The 12,246-nt window shown below is 41.2% G+C and overlaps 1 protein-coding gene across 1 annotated transcript in view; it reads right to left on the reverse strand.

Moving 5' to 3' along the window:
- Positions 1-1,175: 1,175 nt before the first annotated feature.
- LOC137498910 (uncharacterized) overlaps positions 1,176-12,246 on the reverse strand; it is a 29,487-nt gene continuing 18,416 nt past the window's right edge. The window contains exons 4-6 of the mRNA XM_068226706.1: positions 7,655-7,811; positions 5,845-5,912; positions 1,176-1,345 (exon numbers count right to left, since the gene is read on the reverse strand). Of these exons, the coding sequence (XP_068082807.1) occupies positions 1,313-1,345; positions 5,845-5,912; positions 7,655-7,811 (258 nt within the window). The 3' untranslated portion in view covers positions 1,176-1,312. The remainder of the gene's footprint in view (positions 1,346-5,844; positions 5,913-7,654; positions 7,812-12,246) is intronic.

Below are 12,246 nucleotides of genomic sequence, written 5' to 3' on the forward strand. Positions count from 1 at the left end.
AAATAATTTGATTGACAGCTGGAAGTCATGTCAAGTTCTCACGTTCCTCAGCACAAGGATCCACCAGGGCTCAGTTTAGCGGCAATAATTATTTTAGTCCACGAGTCACCCGTGCCTCGCGTAACAAGGAGCAGGGCGTTAACACCTCATGTTGGTAAAGGTTGATTTACATGAGCATAAATGCATTTTTACACAAACACTTGTATAGCCTGTGGTTACCTCACAAGATGCCTTTGCTGGCGAGATGTAGTTTTTACAGTCTTCTGGTATGGGCTATATCAAATTAGTTACTTTCATTGACCTGTCTTAGTCTCATCCTTGGCTTTGACAATATGAGAGTGACTGAGGTAGGAGTGATGCTAGTAATACCATTGCTTATGCAGCCACTCCCTGCTATGAATGGTGTGAAAATATCTCTCATAGGGTCGGTTGGTGCATGCATTTCAGTGAGCTTGGCAGACTGATATGTAATAGCAATAACTTCTCGGTGAGAAAGCAACGGGAAACTACCTCACTCCTCATTTCCCTGGTAATCCTCTTCAGTGAGGCTTAGGCTATTTATGACAGCTGTTGGCGGAGCTGCAGAGGATCAAACCAGCCTTGGGGCTGAATACCCAACATACACACACCTCACAAGATGACAAGGGTATTCACACGCTGGCATAACAGATTTCCGCCAGCCTACAATGACGGCTACAGCACGATAATACTTGTTCAACAATGTATAGCCCCTATTGTCCACCCCAGTTGAACGGGACGTCTAGTAAAACTGCGAGGCACTGGGACTCGCATAGCAAATAGTAAAAGCTGCATTACATCCATGCGTCACGAGTCACCCGTGACTCGTGGTGTAAGGTAGTTGTTAAACGTACACCTATGCCATAGAACAACATAGATACCACCTGTGACCCGTTGTCGTACTGTTAGGCGAAGTTATTATCGTACCAGCAAAGGAATAAAATGTGTAATTTTGTCCAGCTCCACATTGATGTGCTGTACGAGTCACATGCGACCCACAAAGCAGGCAACGTGTTAATTATATTTATTTGGAAGTTCACCGTCCGGGTACCAACATTTATTGTACATTTTGTAGGGTCACACCGTCTACCTGCAGTTGTACTTACAGCTTTATATTACAGGAATCTGAATAATCAGTAACGACTGACTCGTTTCACTATTCAGTCATAAACATATTTATTCATATTTAGGATACATTGGTGTTAGTTAATTGAAAGTATTCACAAGAATTAAGGTGTCTCGCCAGGATCTCTTCCGTATTTTCTTCTCAGGATGCATGTTCATATTCGGCCATTTAACTTCTGTGGAAGTACACAAGGTTGAAGCTCTAAAACATATCAGAAATTACATATAAAACTTAGTTTTTCAATTTATATTTCTAATACACTGAAGATCAATGTTTACAGAAATGGATTATCGTTGGGAATAATAAAATTGGATTTTGAACATAAATAATACAATCACAATCCACTGACGAACAATTGGTCCAATATTTTTAATATGCAGTGTTACTGTAGGTGATACACCATGTATACCTGTGGTTGGTTTCCATAAATGCTGAGGACATAATACTGTTGAGGTCCTATTACTGGAACTGAATATAATATTCCTGAGTTTTGAATTTGAAGACATTTTTGAGATCATCAATAATACTAATTTTCATTATTATAACGTGTGGTCTCTAGAGTGTCCAGGTGTAGGTTTTTTGACTAGACGCCCTGTAGGTGAACTGTTAATCTATGAGGATGAGGCCCTACCTCCGAGCCATCGGAATTAACCAATGAAAGTTAAAATCCTTCTACCGGTCATGAATCGAACCCAGAAACCGTTGGACTCAATTTAACCATGGAGCCGAATTGTAAGATAGTTATTCTTTACCATTTGACCTCAGATACTAGGACACAGAGATTCCATTTACATAAAATATACCGACGGAGTTGGCCGTGCAGATAGGTGCGCGCAGCTGAGAGCTTGCATTCGGGAGATAGTGGGTTCGAACACCAATGTCGGCAGACCTTAAGTGGTTTTCTGTGATTCCCCATTTTCACACGAAGCAAATGCATGGGATGTACTGTAATTAATGACACGGCCGTTTCCTTCCCACTCCAAGCCCTTTCCTCTACTAGATGGGCTACTACTTCCGCTTCACAAATTCACACACGTTTTTTATCAGTATGCCATCGCCTTTAGCGTTCATTTCATACTCTACTGAAAACTCATAATTGGCACGTACTATTTACATAACCGTATGGCATCTTGATGCATTGTGTAAATGCCTGTCGCATACGGTACATATTTTTGCAAACGTAATGTTGCAGTGAGTGATTAACGGCGACTGCTGCTTGGTGTACGGAAAAAAAGATAGACCTTAACGACGCCAGTGACGTTGGGTGGTACGCCTATCAGCATAACACGTCAGGCGCGGCTGACTCACCCGAAAAATGCTACGAGAACAATAGACACTTATGCTTAAGTTTTATAGACCTAGGAAGACATAAGAGAGAATACCAAGAGAAACTATGTTAGCCATACCGCGATATTATAAGATCATGATAGTTTATTACGAGCAGACAAAAGTATTTACATTGACAGATAGGTTACGGTAGAATGAACTCCTGGTTCAAAGTAGTTATAAATGTTTAAGGAGATGGTAAATGACTACACTCTTGTAAAATAGCAAAGAAGGATTTATCTCGGTGTGAATTGTAGTAATCAGCTTGGCCTACGCCTACGACTTGGTCAATGGTAAACTGTGCTGAAAGCTATCAAATATCTTGGATACTGAGAAGAGCAGCAGCGAGAATGCTATGAAAATAACTTACAGTATACTCAATACTAACGCGAAATCAGATGAGAGGAAACTCAAGGTAATTGAATATCAGGTAGGAAATACAAAGCAGGAACAGGTGGGCCTATTCAAATAGGATTTGTATTCTTTTTTCTTTGCTAGGGGCTTTACGTCGGACCGACACAGACAGGTCTTATGGCGACGATGGGATGAGAAAGGCCTAGGAGTTGGAAGGAAACGGCCGTGGCCTTAATTAAGGTACAGCCCCAGCATTTGCCTGGTGTGAAAATGGGAAACCACGGAAAACCATCTTCAGGCCTGCCGATAGTGGGATTGGAACCTACTATCTCCCGGATGCAAGCACACAGCCGCGCGCCTCTACGCGCACGGCCAACTCGCCCGGTGATTTGTATTCTCCCAGGATTGTAGTGTACTAATTAAAATAAAAAAAACCGAGCGAGATGGATTTTCGGTTTTAGTCGTGCTGCTGTTAGCTCGAATGCGGGAGATGGTGGGCACAAATCCTATCATTGGCTGCCCTGAAAATGATTTTCCGTGGTTGCACATTTTCACACCAATGCTGTGTATTAAATAATGTCACGGGCAAATACCTTCGTAATCCTAATGCAGTGAGTTCGCAGTTGAGTCCCCCCTCTGTGGTGTAGTGGTTAGTGTGATTAGCTGCCACCCCCGGAGGCCCGGGATCGATTCCTGGCTCTGCCACGAATTTTGAAAAGTGGTACGAGGGCTGGATCGAAGTCCACTCAACCTCGGGAAGTCAACTGAGTAGATAGAGGTGGGTTCGATTCCGACCTCAACCAGGCAAATGCCGAGATGGTACCTGACTTATGGCCTTTTCCTTGTCTATCCCTTCCAATCTCCCCCAGTATTCGGGACATAGTGGGCTCGAACCCCACTGTCGGCAGTAATGAAGATGGTTTTCCGTTGTTTCCCATTTTCACACCAGGCAATTGCTGGAGCTGTACCTTAATTAAAATCTCGGCCGCTTCCTTCCGATTCCTAGGCCTTTCCTGTCCCATCTACCCTATAAGACCTATCTGCGTCGGTGCGACGTAAAGACAAAAACCAATCTTCCCAAACCCCAGCAAGGCCTCTGATCAGCATATCAGGTGAGGCCGCCTGGGCGAGGTACTGGTCATCCTCCCCAGTTTTATCCCCCGAACCAGAGTAGTCCGAAGTTCCAGGACACTGCCCTTGAGGAGGTAGAGGTGGGATCTCTCATCGAGTCCGAGGGAAAAACCGACCCTGGAGGGGAATGAGATAAAGAAGAAAAAGAGTTCGCAGTTGCAATCAACGCTGTTCTATTCAACATGTAGGTGAGAATAATGGCAGGCAGGCAGGTACACGTATTGATGAGGTAAAGATTACGTTAGGAATAAATTTGATAGATTAATCTGTTCACATAACCAGCTACGTGGTAGGGCATGTGAGGCGGATGTCGGAGAATAGGCTACCTAGAATAATAATGGAGAGTGATGATGATGATAATGATGATGATGATGATATGAAGACGTAACGACGTGCTACCCAATGCTGTATCGCTAACTCAAGAAGAACAGAGTAAGCTGATCCATGGATGTTAATTGAGAAGAATCATACTAGTAACAGTACACAAACATATTGCAGACATCAAATATTGCAGAATTTTAAAGCTCATCTATAATGCATATGTCATCCGAATCATAGAGGCGACAGTAACAGAAATTATGAAAACATACTGAAAATGTCCTTCAATGAACGTAAAAATTAAATTAAAATCGCCGGTTGTCATATTATAATTAGAATTTTCAGTCAGTTCTAAAGTGCTTTCAGGTAACGTAAGTTGTGGTACAACATATTAGGGTCTATATTAGTTATTATTCCACGGTTTTTCATCGTTTTTAAATGTAACAGGCCAGTTCAAATTCATATCAAGATAGCGAAAGTATTTCCGTTCGGTCGAATTCGGGTGGATGAGCTGAGAGGCAGGGTAGATCATGGGAGATTATTGACGAAAATACGAGCTACTGGAATAGAAAAAATGAGTGGTTGTAAGGTTGGTTACATTTGCAGAAAATACAATTCAGAGAATTAGAGTGGGTGAAACGTTATCGTAATATATATCTGCGTATATGAAAAATAATGTTATTGGCTTTACGTCCAACTGACTACTTTTACGGTTTCAGAGACACCGAAGTGCCGGAATTTAGTCCCGCAGGAGTTCTCTAAGTGCCAGTAAATCGACCGGCACGAGGTTGATGTATTTGAGCACCTTCCAATATCACCGGACTGAGCCAGGGTCGAACCTGCCAAGTTTTAATTATGGTATTGACGGTGTGATAGTACCTCATTGGGAACGATGTAAGTGCCTGGGTGTTAATATAAGGAATGACCTCCATTGGGATAATCATACCAACGAGGTTGTTGAGAAACGTTACAGGGTAAGGAGACGAGATGCTCAACTACGTGGTATGTTTCGAGCTGTCAGTGGTGAATTGGCGTGGAGTGATATTAGTATTAGAATAAATTTGAGTGGAGCTTTCAAAAGTAGGAAGTATAATTTTATGAAGATAAAGTTGGAATTCAAGAGAACAGATTGGGACAGGATTAAACGATTGTGATAAAATACCAAGGGATATATTCGATAAATATCCATGTTCATTGAAAATATTTAAGAGAATGCTCGAGGAGCAATTGATAGTGAATCTGCTACCCGGGCGACAACCCTAAATGCAACATTGATTGATTGATTGATTGATTGATTGATTGATTGATTGATTGATTGATTGATTGATTGATTGATTGATTGATTGATTGATTGATTGATTGATTGATTGATTGATTGATTGATTGATTGATTGATTGATTGATTGATTGTGGGTACTTGCTATGCAAACAATATGCTACTTCTTGTTCACTAATTGCGCATATCTTGTGGCCTAGTATACAAAACGATCATTGCGCACGAAATTGTAAAAAAATATTGAATTGTCCTTCTGTGTTAGTTATCCAAGACTACAAAATGAATTCGTACTCACCTTATCAAGGACACATTGCCGCAAGAAATACGCCAAGAAGCAGGAATCATCTGTCTTCAGTTTTGAAGCTGAAATGCATTAAGACAGACAGCATATTAAGACCATATTGTCAAACGGCGTTGAATTCATTTAATATTTTCATATAATGAAGAGTAAATTGATTCCTACAGGCCATAAGGGATAGAGAAATCCTTTCATGGAAAGAGTCAAACAGTTTTTGCTATTACAATACATTACGATGCAGGGAAGTATTTCTATGACATACTTCAGAATATATTTCTCTTAATTCAAAGTAATGTTGTCGTCATTATCAATTTAAGAGGATGAGATTATTATTACCTTTCTTAACACTAATCGTACAGGGGAAGGCTCTCACCTTCCATGCCAAAACCTAACTTGAATGGTGTCATAACCAATATCCTAGGAGAAGAACGGATGCACAGATTTGTCCTCCTCTTTCTACTGTAAGGCCACGGACTAAACCTATGAATTACGGGTATACGTAACAGGAAAGTGAAATTCGTCGCCACAGTTTTGATTGGTCAAGCCAGCAGCGGCTCGGCGAGCAGACAATCGTGAGTCACGATTCGGACAGCTCGCCAGTAATGCAAAGATGTCCATCTGCGCCGTGTCACCGTCTGGAAACGTAGGATTCCAGCACTGATTTCAGGGCCCTGCCGTGAATTGTCAGCTAATTCTTTGCATGTGACCTTTTCGTAGGACACTGGTTCAAAGCTCGTTTCGGTACTAAATGTGTGACAATTCCCCAGCTAGGAAAAAGAAGTGTTGTGACTCGTCGCTGAATGTATCATTGAATGACAAATGCCCTTCTTCCTTTTCTACCGATTTGCCCCACACCCGTGGGGTGTTGGGTGCGAACAGTGTCACACATGTGATTTGTCCCTGTTTTACGACAGGATGCCCTTCCTAACGCAATCTTATAGAGGGTTGTAATCAGTACTGCGTGTTTCTATGGTGGCTTGTACCGTTATGTGTTGCCCGTATATAAAGAGGGACGTTTTGGTACAAATACAAACACTTAGTCCCCGAGTCAGAAGAAGGAATTAATCAGATGCGTTTAAAATCCCCGATTCGCTCGGGATACGAAACCGGGACTCTCTGAACCGAAAGCTTAAACGCTCACCATTTAACCAGTGAGTCGGACGAATGAGAAAGTCATTTAAAGGTGTAAAAAAGGGTCCAGGTCGAAGTAAAACGCTATTCCCTTAACAGCTAAAGGGGCATATATTTTATGGTTTTTGGAGACACCGAGTATTCCTGACCTTATATGAACCAGAGGTCTTGCTTTCGTTCAAATTATCCTCCGGTTAACGTGATATTTTTTTTCTTTGTATTTAATTTTTGGCTTTGGTGTTCAATGATCCATGCACACAGTAATCAGTGAGTATTCTGTAGATTCGAAAAACTGCAATATCCTTCTCTGTCTCCCAAATACCGTGCCTCAATCAACTAAGCTATAGGATACTCTCTCGAAGCCGGTGGCATAACATACACTTAGCGATGAGGCATATTAACGTACAGTATTTATAGGAGAAATAGCTACTTCTCTACTTTCTAGAAACTATTTCCAGTGATATTTGTTTCTTACGTGTTATGCGTTGGTCGGAAATCGGATCTCAGTGATGTCTACAAGCCAGGTACTATGTATACTTTCGTTTGAAGGCCAGTACTGTACATGTTTACCCTGATCTCCGATGTGATGGATGTTTTGGTTTTAGCCAGCGACCAAATATCATGCAGTTGAGTGTACGTGTACTGTAACACAATGAATACAGAATTCTAAACCTACCTTCATCTAAACATTCGTTGACAGCTTTCGGACCCTGGGCGATGAACTCGTCATCACCTTCATGAGCAGCGTTGTAAACTTTCAAAATGTCTTCCGCGGAAGCAAAAGTGGTTCCATTTATAATCCCCGCTTTGCTAAAGACGCAGTACTGCAAACACTGTAAAACAAAATTTCATTAGGACTGTCACAAGGCCCAAAACATAAAACATGATAGTCGTCTGGATTTTAGTCACATAAGACGAAACTAACTACGATCCACAAGTACATCTTTTATAAACACAAAAAGGCAAATTATGACATTGCTAAAGAAGTGTCATCAGAGGTTTATTAATTTTATTTATACGACAATTCACTGGTAATTAATCTTTGTAAACTGCCTACCTTATGCATTAACAAACATTTTCGGTTCATTTTAATGGAAAGGAGTCGATTTTACGGTAGGAAGTCGAAAAGATGTAGGACCAATACATTCAGCTCCAGGCAAAGGCACAGCTTTGTAAACACTCCATCTCACTTATTATTACTACAAGGGGCCGATGACATTAGATGTTAGGGCCCTTTAAACAACAAGCATCATCATCATCAGTCATAACTGGGGTACACAAATAATAATAATAATAATAATAATAAAATTAATAATAATAATAATAATAATAATAATAATAATAATAATAATAATAATGCTTTTACGACCCACGAACTTCTTTTTCAGTTTACGGAGACACCAAACTGCTGGTAATTTGTCCCACAGTAGTTCGTTTAAGTGCCGATAAATCTATCGACTCGAGGCTGGCATATATAAACATCTTCAAATGCCACGGCCCGAGGTCTAACCCGCCAACTAGGGCTCAGAAAGCAACGTCTCTACCGTCTGAGCCACTCAACCTAACAGGCAATAGAAAGTATAAACCTTTACTTTTCACAACTCCAGGGGTATTGATGAACTGTATGGACATTACTTTATTTAAAGTAGTCGATTAGTCATCAATTTAGATCATATTAACGAACTCAAGACGCAGCACAAGTTCATTCTGAACTGAGATCTGTTGATCCACCTGAGCAGGTCTTTGGCCAGTAAGTGCTACTTTCAACTGCTTGGTGACCACTTGCAACCCTTGGTGTGCTTCACGTAACCCTACAAAGATGATACATTCCAGCAGGATGACGCAGCGTTTCACTGGGCCCAAGGGGTCTAGAATTGGTTCAAGGAATATACTGGATAGTTTCAGCGACTGCTACAGCCCCTCGATTACCTGATACAGTGCAGGTCGAGCATTTATGCAACATGGTGGTGAGGTCCATTCATACCCAAGTCTGTACAGCTACAAATACCAGAGAGCTGTGGGTAGCTATCCAAATGGCATGGGTCAGAATCTCACCACACGCGTTTTTCCATTTGTAGAACGCGACGGCAATTTACGGCACTTAACAGAGGAAAGACTATACGATACTAGGATATAATCCTATGACTATTGGCATGACAGTGTAGACGGCGCCCAAAGGCTACGTCGAGCTGCCACTGCCAGGAAATTCTCCATTGTAACATTCTCTTATGGTTCAGAAAACAAGTCGGGGTGCAATGCATAGGTTGCTTGTACCCAGAGAAGTTGCTGTAAATGGCAGCAGCTAGAAAATATAGAACAGTGCTCCTTTACCTGCTCGATTGTTGTGGATCTTCATACTGCGGTGTCTTGTTGGAGGAGATTATTCGCCTCTGTATCCTATATATTCAACTTGTGGAAATTTGGAGGACGAAACATGTTTCACGAGTGTAATTTAATGTAGTCTTTGTATGAAAGACAATTACAGTACTGTAAAGGTGGAATATAAAATCTAAATTTCCACAAGTTGATACTTTGACAATACGGGCTCTAATATGAAATTTATAACGTCACCTTCGACGTCCAATTCCATATTACATCAGGATTCACATATCTAGTTCTCCTGGGAGCCAACGTACCTACAAAATTATATATAGGACATCTGTCATCCAAAAGTTGCTGGTCTCTCCTCAATTTTTCACCAATTGCACGATCCGGTTTACATAGCTATATACCGAAACTATCCAATCTATGGGTAACCATTGGTTGCATGTATTTCGACAGATTAGTTGCCACTTCCTGGTGGGGTACTTTAGTTGAATGGTTAGTTCAAAATTTCTTATTTGAAACGGGAAGTTGTAAAGCTTCATAACTTCGTCAAAGGAGCCATCTAAAATTTCGTTACGCGGAAGATGTTCAATAATAGCTACAGCTGTCCTGCAATTTCATGTGGATGTTCTTCCACTTTCCTGAATGCACGAAAAAAGATTCTCCTTTCACATGTATTGCCTTGATGATACGTTTGAAGAAGGGAGAACTGCATTTCAGTTCAGCTGCATTGAGCCCCAATCTGTCAAGATGTTCCTTTAAATTTAACAGATGTTGCCTTCTCACTCTGAGTCGAAATCGTTTCTTATACGTTGACAGATATCTTGCAGAGCAGCTAGCATTTGTGTTTTGTACAATATTTCACATAAGGCGTGTTACAAGCCAAATGTTAAACGCTATTTCGCCTTCGCGAGAGGTTTTCTGTAAACCGTAAGCGATACGGTTCAATTTAGTTCCATAATGTCGTATTCTTCCAAAATGTCATACATAAGGTTTAACTCTTGTTTGTCGTGGGGATACCGATATCTTCTGCTCGAATAGTTCCTCGATCAGATCCTGGAAACAGCATCGATGACTTAACCTTGCCGCTGACGCATTTAAATGATGAATTGCTGATAGGTCATCACCATCGGTTAGGAGTAACGTCAAATCATCCGCAAAAGCACACAGCTTAAGACGTTCAGTGTTTACACGAAGACCATTTAGACTGCTGGACAGTCTCCGAATGAATGGTTCCACGGTTAAGATATAAAGAGCAACAAATATAGTGAACAACCGTGAGGTACAGACATGATAACTGGACTACGACGTGGCTAATGGCAATTGATCAAAGGCCGTAATGTAACCGAAAGCTGCATGCGTTTGAAAACCGTTTCAAGTCGTTCAGGAAATCGAAAATGATTGAAGATTCTCAAAAGATATCTATGCGAAATTCTGTCAAAAGTGTTGTTGAAATCTATGCTTACAATTACAGCGGGCACTTCAGGGCAAACAGAACAACAAAGATTGAAATCTTGAACTGGCCGAGTGTCGTTCCTGATACTCGTAACTTTTTTTATGGAGGTCCCAACACAGGGAAAACCCGGATTCGAACCTCGGCCTTCCGAGTGGGAAACCAGCAGCGAAACTGCTGAGATTATAACGCGATCCGACAAATTGTCTTCTCAGTAATTATTACAATAATATATTCCATAAATGTGGGCTTAGATCCATCTTTGAATAGCTGAATACAAAAGTTAAGGACTTGGGTAAAGTCGACTCCTATCACACACCAGAAACGTTTGCTCAAGTCATGTGGGAAGACATCCATCCCGGGCGTATTATTAGGAGCAGCGTTTTCTGAAAACCTGTTCTATTTCCGCTCTCGTGATAGGCATTGTGAGGAAGGAAATATATTCTGGATCCAGGTATGTTTCATATGGAATGCATGTTTTCATCCTAATGTTAGGCATATTATCTTCTGCAAGCATTTAGTAAAATATTGCTTATCTTCACGGAGAAGCTCATATTTGGAGTTTAAATGTCCCATTTAATCCCTATGCACTGGTGTATAAATTGTTGATTAACAAATTCGGCTCGCGTAGCAGTGAGTTTGCTTTCGGGAAATGGTGGTGCAAACCTCACTCTCAGCAGCACTCAAGATGTTTTCTGTACTTTCTCATTTTCACAGCAGGTAAATGATAGGATTGTACCTTACTTCACCCCAAAGCGCTTCTTTCGCAGTCCCAGCACTGTTCTGTTCTACCGGCACCATAAGACCTACCAAAGTTGGATTGATATTAAACAAATATTTAAAAATTATTATTTCGCAGAGTGTATGAGTAGATCTATCTAAATATGAAGCTCTACCGTGGTACCTAAGGATATAACATTCCTGGCTAACTGTGGGGAAACTGAACATGCAGACGTTGCTGTGAACGCGATGGTTGGAAACCACTAAAGTTCCCTGTTCCATTGGGGAAGCTTACTTCTACTGCTCGTCTCTATGTTTGGATCTATAGGTCACACTCCCAATTCGTTATAGACACTGTGGGGTTTATCGGAAAGCCAAGAAAGTTATAGCCTATCGTCCGATGCCAGCCTTGAGCGGCGAGTCTGAATGATGTTATCCCCAGATCGCATTCACTACTGTGTGAGCTAGACTGAGAAATTGGGGTTGGTCAGAGTGCGACCTAACGCTAACGAGGTAGGGAGTGAAAATCACTCGCGATTGTTGAGTTGCGATTCATGTGGCCTCGATCGCCGTGTAGAATACAATATGTGGAAATCCTCAATTTTACTGTACTGTCCAGTATATTCATGTTGAATCATAGATTTCAAAAATGAGCTTCTGATTGCTCTTGGTAAGAGATTACGATCTGCATCTATTAAAGAAGTATGTAAACTTGGAAACAGAGTCCCTTACCACAGCATGCACTCTTCAAGAATGCCTGTTGTGGAAAT

This window comes from Anabrus simplex, chromosome 3 (genome assembly GCF_040414725.1).
Source record: "Anabrus simplex isolate iqAnaSimp1 chromosome 3, ASM4041472v1, whole genome shotgun sequence".
NCBI classification, from domain to species: Eukaryota; Metazoa; Arthropoda; class Insecta; order Orthoptera; family Tettigoniidae; genus Anabrus; species Anabrus simplex.